The following is a 23,085-nucleotide window of genomic DNA, read 5'->3' as shown; positions in this document are numbered from 1 at the left end:
TAAACCAAAATAAACAGATTTTCACTACAAGTCTTTCAGCATTTTTAAGGTGCCAATAGGCATGATGAATCTGGGGTAGAAACTTTCAAGCAAGAGTCCCAGAGAATATACTTTGGGAAACTGACTAAAAATTTGCAGAATTATCATTAAAATTCCCACAACAAATGTCCTCTTTTACTGTCAGAGAATATAATATAGTGGATCTGACAAACAGACAAACAAAACTCATGCAATTAACTCAGCAAAGACTTCTTTAGGACTTTGTTTATAAAGCTAAGGATATTAATTTATTTTCCATCTGTAGGGTCTGGCAAACCCTAGGATGCATTAGAGGGAGTATAGAAGTTAAAAAAAAAAATCTTAGTGAACTTTTAAAAGGTACTTCATTGGTATTTAGCACATACTGAATTGACCCCAGTGCCTAAAAGTCAGTACCATTTCTCAAAGTGGTCAAAGGTGTTTCCAGCATAACAGTGGTAAGAAAATGATGAGGTTAGCGGCTCAGCGCCTTTGACATGATGACCAAACCAAGTATAGCACTCGCACTAAACAAGGTACCATTTAAAAGTCAAAACTTGCTGGTAATTGAAAAGAGAGTAGCATTCTCAGAAATGAGAAATGGTTGTTACATGTTGATTATATTTGTCAAAATCCATTCAGATATATACTTTGGTACCTTTTAATACTATTAATTATACCTCAGTAAAATAATCTTAATTTTAAGAGGGAAATTATTTCCAGAAGTCTAGAAATCTGTTTTCTTTATTTTTTTTTTAACATTTATTCATTTTTGAGACAGAGAGAGAGAGAGAGAGAGAGAGCGAGCTGCCAGCACAAAGCCTGATGTGGGGCTCAAACTCACTGAGGGCAAGATCATGACCCGAGCTGAAGTTGGATGCTTAACTGACTGAGCCACCCAGGCACCCCATTAGAAATCTTGTTAAAGGCTTCTTTTCCTATAATAATTGGTTGTCTTAGATTAGCTCTGAAAAAAAGACAAAATATTTTCCCAAAACTCTAAAATCTCAAAATATATGCCATCCTGTTAAGGGGATGAGGAGGACTGGTCTATGAGGAAAATGAATTAGAAAATATTTTAAAGTCTGTAGACAACATAGTTAAACATCATAAAGAAGAAACTATTAGGCTACCTTTAGTAAATAACTAATACTATAACGTGCTCTTTATAGTGAAATAGGTGCTATTCAAGTATTTTTTAAAAGCCTAAACTCATTAACGAGGTCAGTCCATTGCAAACTGACCAGCAAGACAGGTTCAAGTGTGGGCTGAAGCTTGACTTGGACCTATGAAAGGAATTAAAAAAAAAAAAAAATGTTTTTAATCAACCATAATTGCAGCAGTTGCTTGTTCCTTTTTATATTCAAACTATTTGTTTTTCAAGCTGGCAGCTAATTACACATTTTAAAATTAATTTATTTTAAACTCAAGGAAAGAGAATTTTATGTATCACATTTATTTTGTTAATTTATTTTGTTTCTTTTTCCCACCAACTTGTAAGAGCAATACTTGTTCATTGTAATTATTTTGAAAGCTTAAGAAAAAAATGTTTAAACCTGGGGGGAAAAGTTCTCAATTCCACTACCAAATGGCAATTTCTACAAACACCCAGATTCATTACCTTCAAGTCCTTCCACATATTCCATTAGGAGGCTGGGGCTACATTTGTAAGCATAATCTTTAGTATAAAATTATATCATACACTCACGTCATTAAAGGTTCTTTGTACAGTGCACACACCATGATTTGCTAAGTCATTCTGTTAATATTAAAATACCCTTGCTCATATGTATAGGTCTGTATTTGGATTATTTCCATAGTATAAATTCTTAGAAGTAGAACTCCAGGGTGTGGACACTGTAAAGGCTCTTGATACATATTGCCAAATTGGTTTCCAGAAAGTTTATACTTACACTTCCATTAGCATTACACAAGAGTGCTTTTTCATGGGCCTACACCAGCATTGAGATGTATTGTTTTAACTTCACTAATTTAATGGGATAGAGATGAGATCTTTCTCTCGTTTTCACTTTTTAATTTTTTTTTTTAACGTTTATTTATTTTTGAGACAGAGACAGAGCATGAACAGGGGAGGGTCAGAGAGAGGGAGACACAATCTGAAACAGGCTCCAGGCTCTGAGCTGTCAGCACAGAGCCCGACGCGGGGCTCAAACTCACGGACCGTGAGATCATGACCTGAGCCGAAGTCGGCCGCTTAACCGACTGAGCCACCCAGGCGCCCCTCGTTTTCACTTTTTAAAAGTGATTATAACGCTTTTCATTTTCTCTGTCCATCATCTATTAATGTCGTTTGCCAATTTATCTTTTGGAGTTTTAGTGCTTTTTAATTCTTATTGATTTGATGAGCTTTTTTATTAATTGAGGATAATAGCTGCTGGTAGCTTGGCAAATGTTTAGCAACCAGCAAGCAAATATTTTCTGGAGAATAAAAACTTGGTTGGAGTGTTTGCCTATTTCCATGGTGTTAATAGTCTCACTGTGATTGATTTCAAACATCAAAACACCAAACACAAAGATAGGAAAAGATACGCACAACTGGCTTTCACCAACAAATGCATGCTAATTGCAGCACTAGGCTGAAGTCTGTGGCAGTAACATTTGTTATAAATGTTTTTCAGTTCATTGTTTATATCTCAGTTATATTTACAAGGTTTCTGTCAAGTTTTATATAAGGTTGTTAAACTTTCCATTATTTTGCTCTCGTTAAGCATTCCAATATTTTGCTCTGTGATTCCTCTCATTATTTTTAAGAAAAGAAGTGTCTTCATTTAGAATTGAAATAATCACCTTTATTATCTGTTATTTTTATGGCTTAACTGTTTATATTTTTAAACTACTTTTCTAAAATCTATACTGATGTGTGTCATGAGGTAAGGATCTAAACTGATTGTTTTCTGAATAAACAACCAGAGATCCCAACACCATTCGTTAAATTCCTCCCCCACTAATTTGTGAGCCTCAAGTATAGTACATTCCTTTTTTAAAAAATATTTTAATGTTTCTTTATTTTTGAAAGAGAAAGACAGAATGTGAGTGAGGGAGGGGCAGAGAGAGAGGGAGACGCAGAATCCAAAGTAGGCTCCAGGCTATGAGCTGTCAGCGCAAAGACCTATGCAGGGCTCAAACTCATAAACAGCGAGATCATGACGTGAGCCAAAGTCGGACACTCAACCAACTGAGCCACACAGGTGCCCCAGCACATTTCTTTCTTATGTTTACCGAGGTCTTCATTACATTACATTGATTTATTTACATATGCATATCTATTTTGCTACACTTATTTATTTATTATCATCTCATATGTTTTAGTGTTTAGTAGGGCAAATTCCTTTTCATCACTATACTTTACCAAAACAAAGCAAAGTAACATCTTTTTCTATGGTCTGAATATTGGGTCTCTCCCCGCTCCTCCAAAATTCATATGTTGAAATCTAATGTCCCATGTGATGGTGTTAGGAGGTGGGGTCTCGTGATTAGGACCAGTGCCCTCCCACAAGATACCCCTGACTCCTACCACCACCTGAGGACGCAGTAGGAAGTAGACAGTCTGCAGCCCAGCAGAGGGCTCTCACCAGAACTGGACCAAGCGGGCACCCTGACCTTGGACTTCGAGCCTCCAGAACTGTGAGAAACATGTCTGTTGTTTATTAGCTACCCAGTCTGTGGTATTTTGTTAGAGCAACGTGAATGGACTGAGACACTTAGAGTCAGGCAAAAACAAATGAAAACAAAAAAACTCCAGCTAGCATTCTTGACACTTCTAAGTTTTCAATTAAAGGTTTTTTTGTTTGTTTTTGCTCTTGGGTTGTTTCAATCTGCCAGTTTACAAATGAGAAAGATCCTGTATATGGTATTTAAAATTTCTACGATTCATTTGCTACAAAAATCCTTCTTTCCTCAAAAAATTGATAAACATAAATTTAGACATAGTTCAGGCCTTGATCAAATATAGTAACTAAACTTTAATGCTTCCCCAAATCCTGAACTTGTCATATACTCTCACTTATTTTGCAAATAAATATGTTTTTTTTTAAATATATGTCTTCACTTTACTTTGGATTTTGCTTGAGTGTCAACTAAGATAGAAATTTTTGCTATGGACAAGCAGATTTTTTTTTTTTTTAGTTTTAAATTAATGCTTACATGTTAAGTGTGAAAAAACTTTAAGCCACTGTTCTTGAGACCACCGACCTGGTCAGCTCTATTTCAGAATACCAAGACCTGCCTAAGACATGACTAAGAATACCCAAGGACAAAATCTGAATATACTTCAAGCCATAAATCTCTCATGTTCTCTAAAAATCTAGAATAAACCTTCTTCACTCCTTTCGGGTGGAACAGTTTGATTCACATTTACTCATGTTAGTTGTATTAGCTTCACTGTGGTTCTGATTCAATCTGCAAAGGGCCTTGCCTGATGCCATAGTAAAGATCCCTTTCTAAACTCTGCCACCAATTCTGAAATAGGTTTTCGTGAAAAGCTTTTGTATCAATGATGGCCAAATGGCAACTCGTGCCATAACAGCGCAATAAGTATATTTTACTTGGCCCGTAGTGTATTTATGTAAGATTTTTGACTAAGATGTCAATATTTAAAAATTGAAAGATTTAACATAAAATCTAAATTTCTGGCTTGTGTTGAAACACTGTTGAGCCATCATTCCTACCTGGCAATAATCAGTTGGAATCAGGCCATCACTACCTTCCTCAGATAAAGTAGGGACTGCCTCTCTCTGACATAGGACTCTCTCACTCATTTACACTGTCAGCCTAATTAGGAAAGGCTTTTGATTTTGCAACCTCTGCTTTAAATTATACTTTCTTATCATGTGGGGTAGGAAATTAATGGGAATTTTCACTTAAAATTACAGATTTTAGAACACCAAATAAGAGCGCGAGACCAGGCGGCCACAGGAACTAATTTTGCAGTACAGGAGCTAAACACCAGACACCTTCAAGGAGTTGGAGATCTTCGAGGAAGAGTAGCCAGGTGAGAAGAAGCATATCAATGAATGGCAGTCAGTTCTTGCCCATTGAATTCTCATTCCCAACTAAGTTCCATATAGTAAAAAAGTAGATATTGTCTTTACGCTAAACTGATGAGGTGGAGGTTGAGAAAGTCTATGATACACCTTGAAAGCTTCATGCTACCTTGAGAATCAAGGGTTCTCTAAAAGCCCCTTTTACAGAATGTCCAGTTTGGTTCCGTCTGCTAGTGACGAGAATCATATTACATTTGCAGCTCTCAACTGTCTAAATGCCAATATCTATACAAAGACACACCCTCAAGAACACCTACAAATATTTAAAATACTTTAATTTAATTTAATAATTTAATTTAATAATTAATTAAAATATTTAAAATATATAAGAATTACATATAAAAGTCTAACAAAAGGAATTTACTTACAAATCGATAAAATTTTGAAAAATATGGTTCATATGATATTTCTAAATCAAAAGAATTAATGCTATACAGTTTAACAAAAACCTGTGGGTATTGACAATGGCAGGACCACTCTAGTAGACATATCAAAGATCACCTGTGAATGGCTGACTGTAGCCACCTTTGCAACTCAGCATCTTCTGCCAGCACATCTTCACTCTCTCCTGGAATACTCAATCTCCATCTTGTTAATCTGCTTTGCAATGTTAATGACCAAATAACAATTAGGTGATTAACACCTAAGAAGAACTCCTTTTAGAGCATCTATCCATTCAATTCAACAACAACAAAAAGGTATTAAGCTTCATGTCATATAAGCACATGCCAGGCAGTGTACTGGGATTTGGGGATTCAGCAACATGGTCCACTTCCAATTCCTCATGACCCCAGATTTGTGGTCTACCTGGGAAAACAAGCTCCAAATGTAAGTGATTAGATAAACAATGTAATGAAAGCTTGAGGTGCTATGGGAATATCCAAATCAGACTGAGGCATAGGGAAGTCTTCCTGGAGGAGGTGACACTGAAATTAGTTTTGAAGGATCCATAGCAGATATCTAGACAAGGAAGGACAACAGGAAATGCACTTTACATAGGAGGGATAATAAGTGCAAACGAACTGAGGGATGAATTACTGAGACATGTTCAAAGGGCTACCTGTAAGAAGAGTGTTTTAGTTTTGGTATTTGGGGGTTTGCTTTTAGGGAGAGATGGGAGATTGGGAGATGAAGCTTACAAGTGGTCCAAACTGGATGCTGAGAGATCTTGTGGGTCAAGGTAAGAAGTTTGAGCTTTATATAGAAAGTTATAAGTAAGCATGGGAAGATTGATTATAAGTAAGAGGGATGACATATTTAGGAACATTCTAGTATTAGCTAAGTTGGTGGGGTACAGAAAGGAAAAATGAAAATAAAAGGAAACCTACTGCAGTAGTCAAGGTGGGAAATGTCAAGGGCCTAAACTAACACACTAGCCATGAAAGTCCAGACCAGGTAGCAAACATTAGGAAAACAGAATCTTCAGGAATAGTACCTATGTGTACACACACACACACACACACACACACACACACACACAGATGGATATGTAACTATGTTATGTATAAATACATGTTTATTCATCTAAAATATACAAAATTATATATTTCCTTATATAATATCTGATACACACAAAAGAAAGTTTATAGTATTTGGGTAAGTTTGAAGCAAGGTAATAAAACAAACACGAACAGACCCACCATCCTATTTAGATGTGCCATAATTTCTCAAAGACAAATACCAAACATCTGTCTTGAATAAAACTTGGAATTTGGTTCCACTTGGTGGTGTGCTGATGACACGTGAACTATTTATTTTTTCTGCAAACCATTACAAACCCAGTATTCTATTTTTCTAAATCCTGCCTTACATATAAGACACAATAACAGATTTCAATGAAACCAAGATATGAAAGGAATAATATCTAGAACAAGATGGATCAGCTTCAATTTCTTTTTTTCTTTTTTGTTTCCTTTTTTAAAAATAAAAATTGTTTCTGTTTAAAGTCTACAACATGAGGGGCGCCTGGGTGGCGCAGTCGGTTAAGTGTCCGACTTCAGCCAGGTCACGATCTCGTGGTCCGTGAGTTCGAGCCCCGCGTCAGGCTCTGGGCTGATGGCTCAGAGCCTGGAGCCTGTTTCCGATTCTGTGTCTCCCTCTCTCTCTGCCCCTCCCCCGTTCATGCTCTGTCTCTCTCTGTCCCAAAAATAAATAAAAACATTGAAAAAAAAATTTAAAGTCTACAACATGATTTGATATATACAAGCATAGTAAAATGATTACTACAGTCAAGCTAATTACCATATCTTCTCACATGGTTACCATTTTATGTGTGTGATAAGAGCAACTGAAATCTACTTTCTTAGCATATTTCCATTCTTCAGTACATTATTAACTATGGTCATCACACTGTATATTAGGTCTCTAGGCATATTCTTCCCATTTAACTGAGACTTTGTACTCTTTGACCAACATTTCCCCATCTTCCCCACCTCTGCACCCTGGGTAACCACCATTCTACTCTCTGCTTCTGCGTATTTGACTTTTTTAGGTTCCATATGAGATCATGCAGGTTTTTTTTTCTGTGTCTACCTTAATTAACTTAGCATAATGTCCTCCAATTTTATCTGTGTATTCACAAATGGCAATATCTCTTTTTTTGAGTCTGGATAATACTCGGAATGTGTGTGTGTGTGTGTGTGTGTGTGTGTGTGTGTGTGTGTCACAATTTATTTTTCCATTCATCTGTCAACAGACGCTTAGGTTGTTTCCATATCTTGGCTATTGTGAATATTGCTACAGTGAACATGGGACTGTGGGAGTGCAGATATTCCTTCCAAGTACTGATTTCATTTCCTTTGGATATACATCCAGAACAGGGGTTGCTGAATGATGTAATAGTTCTATTTTTAGTTTTTTGAAGAACCTTCATACTGTTTTCTATAATTGCTGCACCAATTTACATTCTTACCAATAATATACAAGGGTTTTCTTTTCTCTACCTACTAGTTGACATTTGTTATGTTTTTATTATTTTGATAATAGCCACTCTAACAGGTGAAGGGTAATATCTCATTGTGCTTTTGATTTGCAGTTTCCTGATGATCAGTGACACTGAGCACCTCTTCATGTACTTGCTGGTCACTTGTATGTCATCTGTGGATAAATATCTATTCAGATGCTTTGCCTGTTTTTTAAAAATATTTATTTATTTTTGAGAGGGAGAGAGAGAAAGAGAAAGAGAAAAAGAGAGAGAGATTGAGATGGGAGAAGGGCAGAGAGAGACGGGGACAGATTATCCGAAGCAGGCTCTGCACCAACAGCAGACAGCCGATGTGGGGCTCCAAGTCACGAACTGTGAGATCATCACCTGAGCCAAAGTCAGGGGCTGCTTAACCGACTAAGCCACCCAGGCACCCCCACATTTGTCCATTTTTTTTTGAACGTTTATTTATTTTTGGGACAGAGAGAGACAGAGCATGAACGGGCGAGGGGCAGAGAGAGAGGGAGACACAGAATCGGAAACAGGCTCCAGGCTCTGAGCCATCAGCTCAGAGCCCGACGCGGGGCTCGAACTCACGGACCGCGAGATCGTGACCTGGCTGAAGTCGGACGCTTAACCGACTGCGCCACCCAGGCGCCCCACATTTGTCCATTTTTTAATCTGTGGTCATTTACAGCTACTTCTTTTTTCTGTGGTCCTAGGGGACTTGCAAATGAGTCCCATCAGCTCTCAGAGCTAGGGGATTTGGAAGCCAGTCTCTCAGGTGGCAGCTGTAAAAGTTGAAGTGCTCGATGTATGGTCCAAACCTTTCACTCCTCAGGAAGAAGCTAAGATTTGGGGGTCCCCTCCCAACTGTAAGGAATGCACTGTGCCAAGAATGGGGTTTAGAGCATGAATGTGTCTCAGTTTTCCTGCCCATTTCAATGTGGGTATATTCTTAGATGCCTGATAAGCAAGAGTCTTTAAATTAGTTTCTGGGTTTTTCTCAGAGGAAACTGATCTGTGTGTAGCTGTTTATTTCGTACATCCAGAGAAGGGGAAACCAAGAGCCTCCTATCCCTCCATTTTATTCTTCAATTGCTTACCTTCCCCTTGAATCTTAGGTAGTGATTTTAGGATGAGGTCTTATTTTTCCTTGAAATATCTCCTTATTACGAAAATTTCTTTATTGTATTTGTTAATCCGAGACAGAATCTGGCTAAAAGCCATGAGACTTAAATTCACCCTTCCTCTCCCGTTCTGTGTATTTTTGCCAGGCAAGGGACTAATAGACAAGCTGAGACAGATTAATTACTGTCTTTCCACATATTGACCTTAATTCTAATGAGTATTTTGGCATAACTGAGATTAAGTTGATTATTTTAACATAATTCCTAGGAAACATTTTACTGCTGCATAAATCAAACTCAATATTTAATAATGGCAACGTGCTTTGAATTTTACACCATATTTCCTACTCCAAAACAGGGGCAGTATAAAAGCAAGTAACTCCAATGAGACAAAGTTCTCAAAGGTGTCTGGTCTGCTTTTGATACCCTCTCCTCTATTCAGTAGATGATAATCTCAGGTGCAAATGAGGAAAAGCAAGTATGTAAAGAACATCCATAGAGATGGCCATGATTTACAGTCTGCAGCAGCAGTCAGAGGACGCAGGACTTCCAGCTACATTTGGCTATTTGGCACCCAAAGGCAGATTTTTCTTATTAAAAAAATTATAAATTGTGTTGATATGAAATTAAAAGCAAAAATCATATTCTTTGGAAGAATGATGTCATGGATATTGTCAACTTTTGAAAAGTTAAGAGTAGAAACTTCTGGCTAAAGATAATTGAATAAAGATATTTTTACGCCACTTCTCTCACTTGCGACGTCTTAAAGCCAGTTAAAAATAGAAGGGAAGCAAAAATTCCATCTTTTTTAAAAAAGTGTTTATTTATTTTTGACAAAGAGAGATAGAGCATGAGCGGGGGAGGGGCAGAGGGAGAGGGAGACACAGAATCCGAAGCAGGCTCCAGGCTCTGTAAACACAGAGTCCCAAGCGGGGCTGAACTCAGACTGCGAGATCATGACCTGAGCGGAAGTCGGATGCTCCACGGACTCAGCCACCCAGGTGCCCCTAAAAATTCCATCTTTAATAGAACTTGGAAGTTGCCACAACTGCTAACCACAACCACAAACAGAGTACACTTACAAACACTGTCATGTCTGTCTTCCTCGGACCTTAGATATAATGACTTGCGCCAAAACAAGAGTCGTAATCCTAAATAATTTGAATGGAGTAATATTACTCCATTACTCGGGACTCAGGCGGGTCACAGGACACACAGGAAATGTCCCTTCAGGGAATCAGGTCAGTAACACAGAGCAGCTGAGGAGTGTAGCTGAGGATGCATTTGTGTTATTTATCATTTGGAAGCTCTGTGCTTGCAAATTCATACCCGAGAGAAATGCTGACATGCTACAGGCAGAGGAAGTAGAGCGGGCCTATAGCGTCACTACAGAAAATCTAGGATTCAGTGATTGGCTGTAAAATACACCAATCCCGTTTTTGAGGAGGAAAGGGGGAGATGTGCCCTCCTACAGCCTGTAGGGCTTAAGAAAAGAATAGATTTGATACCGCAAGCCTGAGCAGAGGATGTGGTCTACTCCTTCCCCCACACACACTTGGTGATCTTCTGTAGGTAGTCAGAATCAGCCAAAGATGTAAGCATGATAGGTAGAATCTAGCCTGTGCATAAAAATCGGCACCACCAATATCGATAGTCAGACAGAGAAAACTATGAGGCTGATGTGCAAACCTCAATGAGAGGAATTACCCAGAAACACACACGAGGGGTTCAAATCAGAGGTTCTCTTGGTTTCAAAGAAGTTAAGAACAAAGGAAAAAGATTAAAGCAGATTGCTGATTGAACAGCAATCAGCTGTAATTTTGCTCCTTCCCAAAGTCCCACTAAATCTACTGCAAAAAAAAAAAAAAAAAAAAAGTTTCTCTTTAAAACAGACCCACCAAAACAGAGGATATCAGCATAGAAATCTTGGGACGAAGAAAACAGACATGTGGAAACTGACTTAGCAGATGTAATAAAACCAGTTTTAAACCTGTGGGATAAACTGAGAATGATCTGGTTTTACACCACACAATTCTCAAAAGGCTTAGGTGTTGGCAGCACTAGGAAACTCTGAAACTAGGTAAAGACAGGCTCTTGTCTCTAGGGAGAACTGGGAAAAGCAGGAAGAGGGAGAGCAAAGAACCACTGTAGTTTGTTGTCATAGACTCTGGGTCTGGAGTTCTCTTGTCCAGCAAGAGAGCAGACACAGGATTAATATGCAAGTCACAGGATTAATATTCCAAGTCCGAGAGGAAACAAGAGCTCCCAGTAAGTGTCCTTGCTCCGTTTTTATTAGGATCAGAAGGTTTAGCAGCATGATGGACATGCACAAAGAGACAATGAAATTGTGAACATTAACTCACGGGCGTGATAGAAAGGGGGTTTTGAAGATATGTGGTGTTAGGGGTTTGGGTCAATACAAAACAAAATCCAGGTGCTGAGCAGATGGTTGTTTACAGCAGACATGAGGCGCCTTGTCTGTTTACCTAAACTTGCCTAGGGGGACAAGAAAGACAGAACATGCTACCTCAGGGTCAACAAGGCACCTTTCTTTTGCTAATTAGCTCCACTCCTGGCAACTTTGCCGGGGGTGGTCTCTAGCCCCTTTTACCTGTTTACCTATTTTGATCCTTCCTTCCCGTGAAAGCAGTTTTCTGCTATTGTACTAAATTGGGGGGCACTGCTGCCCTGAATACGTAATCTCTACCTATTCTTGGATACTTTCATCCTGTGGCTTTCTATTTCTTCATGCCTTGTTAACCCTTCAGCGCAAGCTCAGGGAATTCTTAAGCTTAATTCCCACAGTTTATTATTAGCCTTTTAGTTTTTATTGACTTCTAAACTATAGGCATGTTTTACTTTGATAAAATAAAAATATTGAATAAATACGAAATAAAAGGCCTTCCCCAAAACAGAGATCATCACCTAACAGAACGAGATGGATATACTGGAATTGCTCAGGGATAAGGTGGAAAAAAAAAATTAAAATATCACAGAGATCAAATCTGTTTTGGAAGGCGCCCCCCCCCCCCCATGGAATAAAAACAACTAAAAATAACTATTTATTTATTTATTTATTTATTTATTTATTTTTAAATATTTATTTATTTTTAAATATTTATTTATTTTTGAGACAGGGAGAGACAGAGCATGAATGGGGGAGGGTCAGAGAGAGAGGGAGACACAGAATCCGAAACAGGCTCCAGGCTCCGAGCTGTCAGCACAGAGCCTGACGCGGGGCTTGAACTCACGGACCGCGAGATCATGACCTGAGCCGAAGTCGGATGCTTAACCGACTGAGCCACCCAGGTGCCCCAAAAATAATTATTTTTTAAATGCTAACATGAGAAAACCACAAAAAATGAAAAGAAAATGTTTTTTTAACATAAATATTGTTGTAGAAAAATGATGTATATAGCAGACAAGTAAAACTCATTCAACATAGACTCTGTAGGACCACCTGAAGAAGAAAGAGAACAAATTCTTTAGGAAAAAAGAATGGGTATAAGAAAAGAGAACTTCCTTGAAACGGAGATTTGAATCCATAAATCAAAACTAGAATTCAAGAAAAATTGCTATAAGAACAACTGAATCAAAATATACCAGTTGAGGGACCCCTGGGCAGATCGGTTGGCTAATCATCCTGTCCAACTCTTGATTTTGGCTCAGGTAATGATCTCACTGTTCATGAGATCAAGCTGGTGTGCTGTCAGCATGGACTTGCTTGGGATTCTCTCTCCCTCTCTCCCTGCCCTTCCTCCACTCGTGCTCAAGGGTGTGCTCTCTCTCTCTCTCTCTCTCTCTCTCAAAACAAACAAACAAAAAATCCTGGTTGAAGTTACTGAACATCAGGAATAAAGAATCATTAGACAACCAGGTGGACAAAACAAACCAGCATGTGGTGTTAGGCTGGCAGTCTGTGTTTTTGCATGGGGAGATAGGAATTAATAAATAATAGCTACTGATCTTGTAGGGGTGCTTCCTCAGTGCTAGGTGCTGGCTAAATCATTTGATTCATTACCTCCTTTCATCTTAAAATAACCCTATCAAGTGACATTTTTTTCAGGATAGCCACTTACGGTTTTGAAGGTTGAGCATAAAGCATTCCAGGAGATACTATCTATGTCTCCTGTGTTCATGCTGCCCATGTAGCTGGCAAGTCTGGTGTTGTGTGGTAGACAAATCATGCAGCTATGTTCAGTGGCCTTGGGGTCATTACTCTCTTTTCTCAGTTAAGGAGAACTGAAGCTCATAGACCGTTAAGAAATTTTTCCCAGATCACAAAGCTAGGAAACGGCAGAAGCCAGATTCAAAGCCTGGTCAATGTGACATCAGAGACAAATTCTTAACTGTTAGCCTACAATGTACAGGCCAGCTGTCTCTGAAGGTCGAACAAGGAGGGAGTTGGGTGACAAGTGTCTGGGAGCAGTGATAGCAGCAACTGTTTCTATGTAATCTTTGGGGATCTTGATGTGGATTCACATAGTAGCCTAACTGACAGCAGAGCTTGTTTTGACAACAGGTTTTATGTACAAATGTGTGAAATGGCTTTTGCCTGTGACTTTGCTGCATTACAAGCCAGCTCCCATTTTTGATCAGATTAATTCCTAATTTTTCCTCACAGCAGTATCCCCTCCCCTACCACAGTCCCCTGGTTTCTCTTCTAAGGATTTCTCAGGCAAAATTACCACCATACTCATTTTGGGCTCAACTTTGGTACCAAAAATCTTAAGAAAAAAAATTCATTTCTAGATCCTAAAAAAATATTGACAGCCATAAAGTAAACTATATTTATAGCACTTTGCATAATAGCATGAAAATGTAGTTCCTAACAAATATTATTTGAGGACAAAGAATTGTTTTATAAAATTACAAACTTAACAGTGATCTCTGATAACTTTACACAAAAAACACAGTCCTTCAGCATTCTCCATATCTTCCAAGCATTTATGAGTGCATATATTTCATGCATATATGAGTGTATTGAAACTGATAACACAGTACGTAACCTGCCATCTCCCAAGAGAAGCCTTGAGTAGTGATGTGGGGTGGGCTTCCCTGACATGCTGGAAAGATGATTAATCTTCAACTCCAACACCATTTCACTAGAATTACTTCTTAAAATACCATGTGCAACTTTATGAGCCAAAACTTCATTCACATGTTACTGTGAATTGTTTTTGTCCTAATATGACACTTGACTGAGCCCACTCCAGGAGCAGGAGTTGTGACTGGGGCTAAGAGGAGGGAAATTGGTTTTTGAAGATGGGTTGGAAGATGATGGTGAGCTAAGACTCTTTGTAGCCAGAGGAGAATTGACAATCTTGGATCCAACAAAGAGACTAGAGGAAAGTGGATTCAGAATGCAATATAGAACAGGATAAAGTTTCAATTTTACCTAACCACAGGCAGTAGGGAGTACTCCCCCAATATCAAAACCTGTTGGAACTCCTATGACCGTATTAATATATCAGACTGAAAATCAAAAATTCCCCCCAATTTCTCCCAATGTCTTCATCTACCCCAACCCAGTTCTTTGATTTTGACTGATGTATCATTATCCAACCTGGTTTCTCTCTCATCAGAAAAAAGAGAGAAAAGTGAAGATTTCTGTTTATGTTCCTACGTCTACTAACTCGTTATTCAAGGAACTTTAGAACTTTTGCCATGAATGAATGCATACATCCTACTGTAGTATTAAAAATGTTTGAGCCTATTGATCTCACAATCAATTTTCGTCTTGCCACTAGATGTGACTCCAGCATTGTGAAGCTTTCTGGAGACATTCAGTTCATCAGGCATGAGCACCGGAAAATTGAGAAAACAATTCAAAATTTCATGTCTGCCCTAGAAACTGTTTCTAAGAACTTGGATATGAAGGTAACCGAAAATATTTGGAACTCTTACATTATGTGTTATTGCCAGAAGATCATTATAGCTTATCAAAATGCCTAGTCGGGTGGAAATATTTCAAAAGAACTCTTTACTTCCAAAGCGTTTAAATATGACAGGCATGCATATATACCATGAGCACTGTCAGTTGAATTAACAAAACTTTAATGAGTACCTCCTATGTTCCAATGTAGCCACCCATTATAAGCCTGTGCTACTTGATTCCACTGTTGCTATTCTTTTACTCTCTGGGATTTCCTCAAAGACTGTAGAACCAAAGATTAGAAGCAAAACATTTTTTTCATGGACTATTATTATTAAATAACCAACCTAAATGTGAGTTGATTATGTTACATCCCTACAATAGGTTACGTCTCTCACAAAATAATGTACAAATCCATTGCCCTGGTTTTAAAGGCCATCTCTACAGTGGCCCCCTGCTTATCTTTTCAGCTCACCCCATTTTTCCTGGCTCACCCCTCATACCCAGTGGTACTGAACAACCTGGAGGTAGGTCTGTACTCACTCTAAGACATTACACAGCCTCCATATTGTTTGTGCTTTTTTTCTGCCTGAAATGCCTTTCCTTTTTCACCCTCCCAATGGCTTAACTAAAGGAGCCAATGCAAAGTATTCTGTGCCTTACTTTGTCACGTACCTTATGTGACAATAAGCACTTCTCTGAAGTCATTCAGGCAGAACAAAGTGGAAATCCTTTGAGAATAGGGGGACATGTAAGTTTGGTGTATGATTATTTGTTCATAGGACCAAATAATCAAGAGCAGAAGGTTCAAAGGGGCACATAGATTACTCCGATCCCATTGGGCTCACCTTGCCCACACCTATGCACCCATCTAATTAAGTCCTAATAGTTTTTTGGTTGAGTCTCTTTGTTTTCCAAAATACCTAGTCATATCAAAAACAAATCATAACCATGTTACCTCTGGTTTTCTGATGTAACACCTCAGTACTTTTTTTTTTAAGTACTTTAAAGCCATGACCAGATCTCCAGATGATTGTTAAATAAAAGTGGTCATAGAAGGCAATTTATCTAGTTTCTTATTATACTGGAGATGTCTTTGTTGTTTTCTGTTGGATGTTGGTGTGATATATTTTTAACCATGTTAAAGTAACCTTCAATTCCTACTTACTTCCAGTAGTTTTTATTAGTGCTCAGTTTTTTTTAGGACTGAACATTTCACCTTAAAAAATGCCTTGTAGATATCAACAAATGCCTACATCATCATATTAGGGTTTTTTTTAATTTGGGTTTTTATTTGTTCACTCGTTTATTTCTTTGGACTTCTAATGTGCTATGTCAATACATTTCCCAATACTGAAACATTCCTGCATTTCTGCCATACGGTCATTGTGTAATCATTCAGCATTTGACTTTGCATCTAGGTTCAAAATTTGATTTGGGGTGCCTGGGTGGCTCAGTCAGTTAAGCCTCCAACTCTTGATTTCAGCTCAGGTCATATCTCATGGTTCATGAGTTCGAGCTCTGAATTGGGGTTCGCGCTGAGAGTGGGGAGCCTGCTTGGGATTCTCTGTCTCCCTGTCTCCCTCCCCTTCCCCCGCTCTCTCTCTCTAAATAAATAAACTTAAAAAACTTTTTCAAAAAAGTGACACTGACTGAAGTTTATTCTTAGTTTTTTTTAAGGTAATACAGATGATATGTATGGTTCACAAATCAAAACTACATAAGAAAATATACACTGAGAATTTTCGTGCCCACCTCTGTCACCATTATCACATTCTTTCATTTCCTCACTGAAAACCATTTTTATTATTCTGTTGTGGATTCTCCAGTATGCCTTTATGCAGATACAAACAAATGCAAATATATTCCTATTTTCTCCTTTTTACAAATAAGGTAGCATATTACACACACACACACACACACACACACACACACACACACACACTAATATGTACCTTTTTTTTTTTTTTTTTTTTAACTAAACAAACACATCCTGGAGATCAGTCATACTAATACATGGAAAGCTTCCTCATTCTTTTTTTTACAACTGCATATTCTCCTCCGTGTTCAATAGCTCACTCATTTAACCAATCTCTCACAGATGGACATTTGGACATTTTTAGTATTTTTCTCTTTCAAACAATGCTGCAAGGTGTAACTTGCACCTATATCATTGTGTGTATGTCCATAGGTATGTTTGTAGGATCAATTACCAGAAGTGTGATTGCTGGGTCAAAATACATGTTTGTTATTTTGAGGTATCTTGCTGTCTGTAGGGTTTTGATCATATTACATAGCCATCGGCGATATGTAAAATGTAAAAATGAGGACATTTTACATATTGCCTCACCAATGGTGTTGACTTTTGAAGTTTGCCACTCTTATAGGAAAAAGAAAGCTAAAATCTCTGTGTTTCACTTAGCCTTTCCTTTCTGTTTTTTTAATTTTATTTATTTATGTATTTATTTTTGAGAGAGAGCGTGTACACAGCAGAAGAGGGAGGGAGAGAGCAGATCCTCAGTAGGATCCCAGCTGTCAGTGCAGAGGTCAACATGGGGCTCAAACTGATAAACAACCATGAGATTATGACCTTAGCTGAAATCAAGAATCAGATACTTAACCAACTGAGCCACACAGGCACCCCTTCACTTAGCCTTTCTCATTGTGAATGAGGTTCACATCTTCAAGAGCTATTTTCATTTCTTTTTCAGCGACTTATCTGTTCATCTCTTTTATCCATTTCCTTATTGGTCTGTTTTTCTTTTTCTTCTCAATTTTTAGGAGCTCTTTATATGTTCTTTTGACTTTTGTCATGCTTATGTTCTATATTTATAGCTAAATTTATCAGCTTTTTTTTTTCTTTTTTTTTTTTGTAGCTTCTTTTAAGTCACACTTAAAAAGAAATTCCCTAGGGGTGCTGGGTGGCTAAGTTGATTTTGGCTCAAGTCATGATCTCAGTCATGAGATTGAGCCCCATGTTGGGCTGCATACTAACAGCATGGAGATGCTTGGGATTCTCTCCCTCTCTCTCTGCCTTTCTCCCACTTGCACTGTCTGTCTCCCCCTCTCAAAATAATTACTCACATTTTCTTCTAGCACTTTCATGGCTTTACTGTTTATATTTAAATTCTTGATCCATTTGGAGTTTTTCTAATATAGAATGTGCCTTAATTATTATTTTAATAATTGAGACCTTATAGTACTTTTAGTATCTGGTACAGCAAGTACCTTTCATTGCTTTCTTTTCTCCCTTTCCCTGGTGATAATTGTTTGTTTTTGCATATGATTTTAAAATCAGTCTGTCTATTCCCAGCAAATAATAACTCATTTTTAATTTTTATTGAAATCACATTAAATCATAAATTAACTTTTGAATTTACTGAATCATAATGGTGAGTGTTTTATCCAAGAACGTAATGTGCTTCCTATTTGTCAGGTTTGCTTTTCTATCCTTCAAGAATAGTTTGAAATTTTCCTCATGTTCACATCATCTTCAATATATTTTGGGGTTTTGTTATCTTTTTTCTTTTTAGTTTATTGTAGTGGGGTCTCATTATATCTTCTGATGAGTTGCTAGTTGTATATAGTGAAAGCTATATTAATTTCATCTTCTATTAGTGAATTCTCCTCTTGATTATAGAAATTTTGCAGTTTGTTGTTGTTTTTCCAGGCACACAATCATGTGATTTTTAAATAATAATCTTACTCATTTTTTTCACTTTCTTTTTTTTTTAATTTTTTAAATTTATATATATATATATTTTTAATTTTTTTTAACGTTTATTTATTTTTGAGACAGAGAGAGACAGAGCATGAATGGGGGAGGGTCAGAGAGAGAGGGAGGCACAGAATCTGAAACAGGCTCCAGGCTCCGAGCTGTCAGCACAGAGCCCGACGCGGGGCTCAAACTCACGGACCTCGACATCATGACCTGAGCTGAAGTCGGACGCCCAACCGACTGAGCCACCCAGGCGCCCCTATTTTTTTTCACTTTCATACACACAATTCCTCTCCCTGCTATAATTGCCTTAATAACTCCAGTATGGTATTAAATAGTAGTGTGGGAATAGTGGTCATCCTGCTCTTGTTCCTGACGTTAATGGAAATTCCCCCAGGATTTCCCTTATGGTGAGGGAAGTTAGTTTTCTCAGTGAACATTTTTGATGCACTATTCCTATTATATTTTTTGTTTGTAATCCAGAATGATTGCGAATTTGTCAAATGCCTTTCAACATTATTTGTGGAGATAATCATGTGAGTTTTCTCCTCAACTATGCTGGCATAATTATTTGTATTAATATATTTCTTATTAAACGATTCTTGTTTTAAAAAAAAAAAATTGTGCTTGATTTTGATGTTTTTAAAATTGTGCTGATACTGTTTGCTGATATTTTATTTAAGAAATTTGCATCAATATTTATAAACAAGATTAGTCTTTTTGTGCAACCTTTTTCAGATTTTAGAATCGATGTTTTGCTGACTTCATGAAAATAATTTGGAAGTTTCCCTTCTTTTTTTATGCTCTGAAACCAACATTGCAATGACCTATTCTTTAAAGATTCAGTAGTTTGCCTCTGAAGCCATTTAGGCCTAATGATTTAGTGGAAAGAAGAGCTCTTTGGTATCTTTGCTCAGTTTTTTCCATGGAAAATCTTTTCAAGGGTCAGCTTTAGTAAATTACTTCTGCTTGGAAAAAAGTACCTTTTTCATCCAGATTTTGAAATTAATTTGCATAAAATTGTGCAAAATACTGTGAAGATTATTTTCATTCCTTCTGCTTTTATATTTTTCCCCTCACCATTTTATTTGTGCTTTTTTGACCCTTTGGTTAGTTAGGCTATTTGTGCTTTAATAATTATATTGACTCCTCTCCATTGAGCCATTCTTTTTATGTATTTTTAAGTTCTTCTATTTTGTTCTCCATGTGTTCTCAGCAATTCAAGTTTTTGTCTTTTTTTCCCTTTTCCTGTGATTTGTTTTGCTGTTAATTTTCTAACTTTTTGAACCAAAAATATTTGTAATCTTTTGCTGACAGAAGCATTTTTGACTATGAATTTTCCCTGAGCATTTATTTACTTCCCTGTATCCCCTAGGGTTGATATAGTGTTCTCATGGTTTCCTAGAAATTCTGCAGTTGTATATTGTATTTTTCCCTTTGATTGAACAGATTAAGAGGGGTTGTTGTTTTTCATGAGTTAAGGATTTTTTGTTATCCTAGTATTCATTTTTAGTTTTCTCTCCCTGTAATTGAAATTTTTATGTATATACCAGTTTGAGTTTTTGGAATACTTTGAGGGATTTATTTTGGCATCTGGATAGAAAAATTTTCTACACATTCTAAAAGAATATATTCTGTATTTTTAGGGCACAAAGTTCAGTTGCTATCTAAAACATTGCTTATTGTTTAGGTCTATTGTATCCTTACGTATTTTTTTGGTTTTTTCTTCTGTCTTGGATTGAGAAAAGTGAATTAAAATCTATAATTATTTGGCTTCCATTTCGTCTATCACTTCAGCTTTGTGAATATTCTCACTACATTATTTGGATCGTATTTATAACTACTCTATCTTTCCTTATTCTTAATTTTAGTATTTATTTGTTTTCTTTACGTTTAGACCAAGAAAAATGTTGTCTACTACCTTTTCAAAGAAACAACCCTGGGATTTACCTATCAATCCTATAATTTTTTTACTTATCAATTTTTTTAATGTTTGTATATTAGTTTGCCATTGCTGCCATAACAAATGACCACACACTCAGTAGTTTATAGCAACATAAATATATTATCTCATAGTTGCTGCAAGTCAAAAGCCTGGTGGGCTAGAGTAAATCCCCTGCATAGTGTCTCACAAGACAGAAATCAAGATATCAGCAGGGCTAAGTTTCTTTGAGGTAGCTCTGGGAATTAGTTCTCTTCCAGACTCATTCAACTTTTGGCCAAATTCAGTGTCTTGAAGTTGCATGACTGAGTTTCTTGCTGGAGTTGGAGACATGTTCCCCCAGCTGCCAGCCTTCTTTCTCATGTTTTCCATGTGGCCTCTCTCCAGGAACAGGTCAAGTCCTTGTCATGCTTCAAATCTCTCTGACTCTGGCTGGAGAAAGTTCTCTGCTTTTAAAGGCTCATGTGATTTAATTGGACCCACTTGGATAAGACAGGATAATCTATTTCAAGGTCTGTAAACTTAATTACAGCTACAAATGCCATTGGCCATCTAACATATCATATACACAGGTTCTAGGAATTAGAGAATGGACATCTTAAAGGAGCCAGTCCACCTATCACAATTTGTCAGTTTCTTCATTCTGCTTTCCCTTGGTTAGGTTTGTTATTCTTTTTAATGGTTGGTTTACATAGCTTTATTCTCTTTAGTTGTTGGTTTACATAGCTTTATTCTGCCTTTTATGTAATTATGGAAACATTTAATGCCACAAATTTACCACTGATTATAGATGTGGCTGTGTCCTGTTGATATATAATGTCTTATTATCCTTTCCTAAGTAAATTGTAATTGCAGAGTTGAGTTATTCTTTGACACTTGTGTTAGTCCTTTGAGAAGCAAATGCCATAAAAGAGCTGATGAGCAAGAGATTTACTAAGAAAAAAAAAAAAAAAACAACTGTGAAGGAAAATGGGGAGAGAGCTGGAAGAGATGGAAAGAGCCATCAGACTACAAAATAGTTCTGACTCCAGTGAAAAAGAGAGAAGGTCTTAGACAGCCATTCTAATAGTTTCATTAAGTTCTTTGAACCAAAGTCCCTCATCATAGGAATACTATTCAGACACTCACTGGAAGCAGCCAATGGGAAGTATGATATCCCCACATGGTAATATGTATGAAACATAGCAGTCGGGCCCTTGGCCAATTATACTCCTCCTAGTAGGGGATCTGAGAGGCACATTTCCATGTGAAACACTGGAATTAAACAATAGAATTAAAAGAGGTTTGTTTTTTTTTAATACAAATTGTCAGATTTTTGTTTCTTTATACTTTTCTTATTAATTTCTACTTTCTGGGCAGTATAGAATCATGATCTGTACTTTTCCTACTTTGTGGAATAATGTGAGTTCTTTATAGTCACATATCTACTTAGTTGTTGCAAAGGCTGGCTGGGCACTGGGAAAGAATGAGTGTTTCTTGCTGTTTGCAAGTTGGATTGCTTGGTATATAAATTGACTAAATAAGCTATACTTTTCATATTTTCCTATATGTTTATTTATATTTTACTTATTTGGCCTTGTTGGTGACAGAGAAATCATTTAAAATCATTAATATATATCATCTCCGTCTATCCTTGTAATTCTATAGCTGTTACATTTTAGTCAATATATAATGTAAATAAAGGTTCAAACTTCTTCACTGTGCAGTCTACTCTTCATCTGTAAAAATGACCACCTTTGTCCCATTTAACATATTTTGCCTCAAATGACATTTTATCTAACAATATTGTTCTGCTAGTTTTCCTTTTTAAGACTCTTTTACATTTATTTATTTATTCATTTATTTTGAAAGAGAGAGAGTGAAAGAGAGAGCAAAGGAGGGGCAGAGAGAGAGGGAGGGAGGGAGGGAGGGAGAGGGAGAGAGAGAGAGAGAGAGAGAGAGAAAGAGAGAGAGAGAGAGAGAGACCCAAGCAAGTTCCATGCTGACAGCACAGACATGGGGCTTGAACTCAAAATGTGAGATCGTGACCTGAGCCAAAATCAAGAATCAGATGCTTAACCAACTGAGCCACCCAGGCGCCCTGGCTTTCTTTTCCTTTGCTTTTGCCAGTGATATATTTGCCTGATATTTTATTGTTAAGAATTCTGCCTTTAAGTATACCTCCTATAAGGAGCCTGTTTTAAGTGAATCTCCTATAAATAGCCATTCATGTGCTATTGGTTGCCCACCCAACATTTATCTATTCAAACCCTTCTGTTATTCATCTCTTTCTTTTCTAAGAGAACTTAGATTTTGGTGGGTTGGGGGATTGACTCAATGGGTAATAGGCATTAAAGAGGGCACTTGTTGGGATGAGCATCGGGTGTTATATCTAACTGATGAATCACTACATTCTACTCCTGAAACCAATACTACA

General features: G+C 37.3%; 1 protein-coding gene across 3 annotated transcripts in view; it reads left to right on the top strand.

The window, feature by feature from the left end:
- FAM81B (family with sequence similarity 81 member B) overlaps positions 1 to 23,085 on the top strand; it is a 55,493-nt gene that overhangs the window by 18,834 nt on the left and 13,574 nt on the right. For all 3 annotated transcript variants that reach the window (XM_040448355.1, XM_040448349.1, XM_040448359.1), the window contains 2 exons: positions 4,911 to 5,029; positions 14,885 to 15,014. In XM_040448355.1, the coding sequence (XP_040304289.1) occupies positions 4,911 to 5,029; positions 14,885 to 15,014 (249 nt within the window). The remainder of the gene's footprint in view (positions 1 to 4,910; positions 5,030 to 14,884; positions 15,015 to 23,085) is intronic.

This window comes from Herpailurus yagouaroundi, unplaced genomic scaffold (genome assembly GCF_014898765.1).
Source record: "Herpailurus yagouaroundi ecotype Mexico unplaced genomic scaffold, PumYag 29, whole genome shotgun sequence".
Lineage (NCBI taxonomy): Eukaryota > Metazoa > Chordata > Mammalia > Carnivora > Felidae > Herpailurus > Herpailurus yagouaroundi.
The sequence above is the reverse complement of the archived record's forward strand: the minus strand, read 5'-3'. Positions and strand labels throughout refer to the sequence as shown.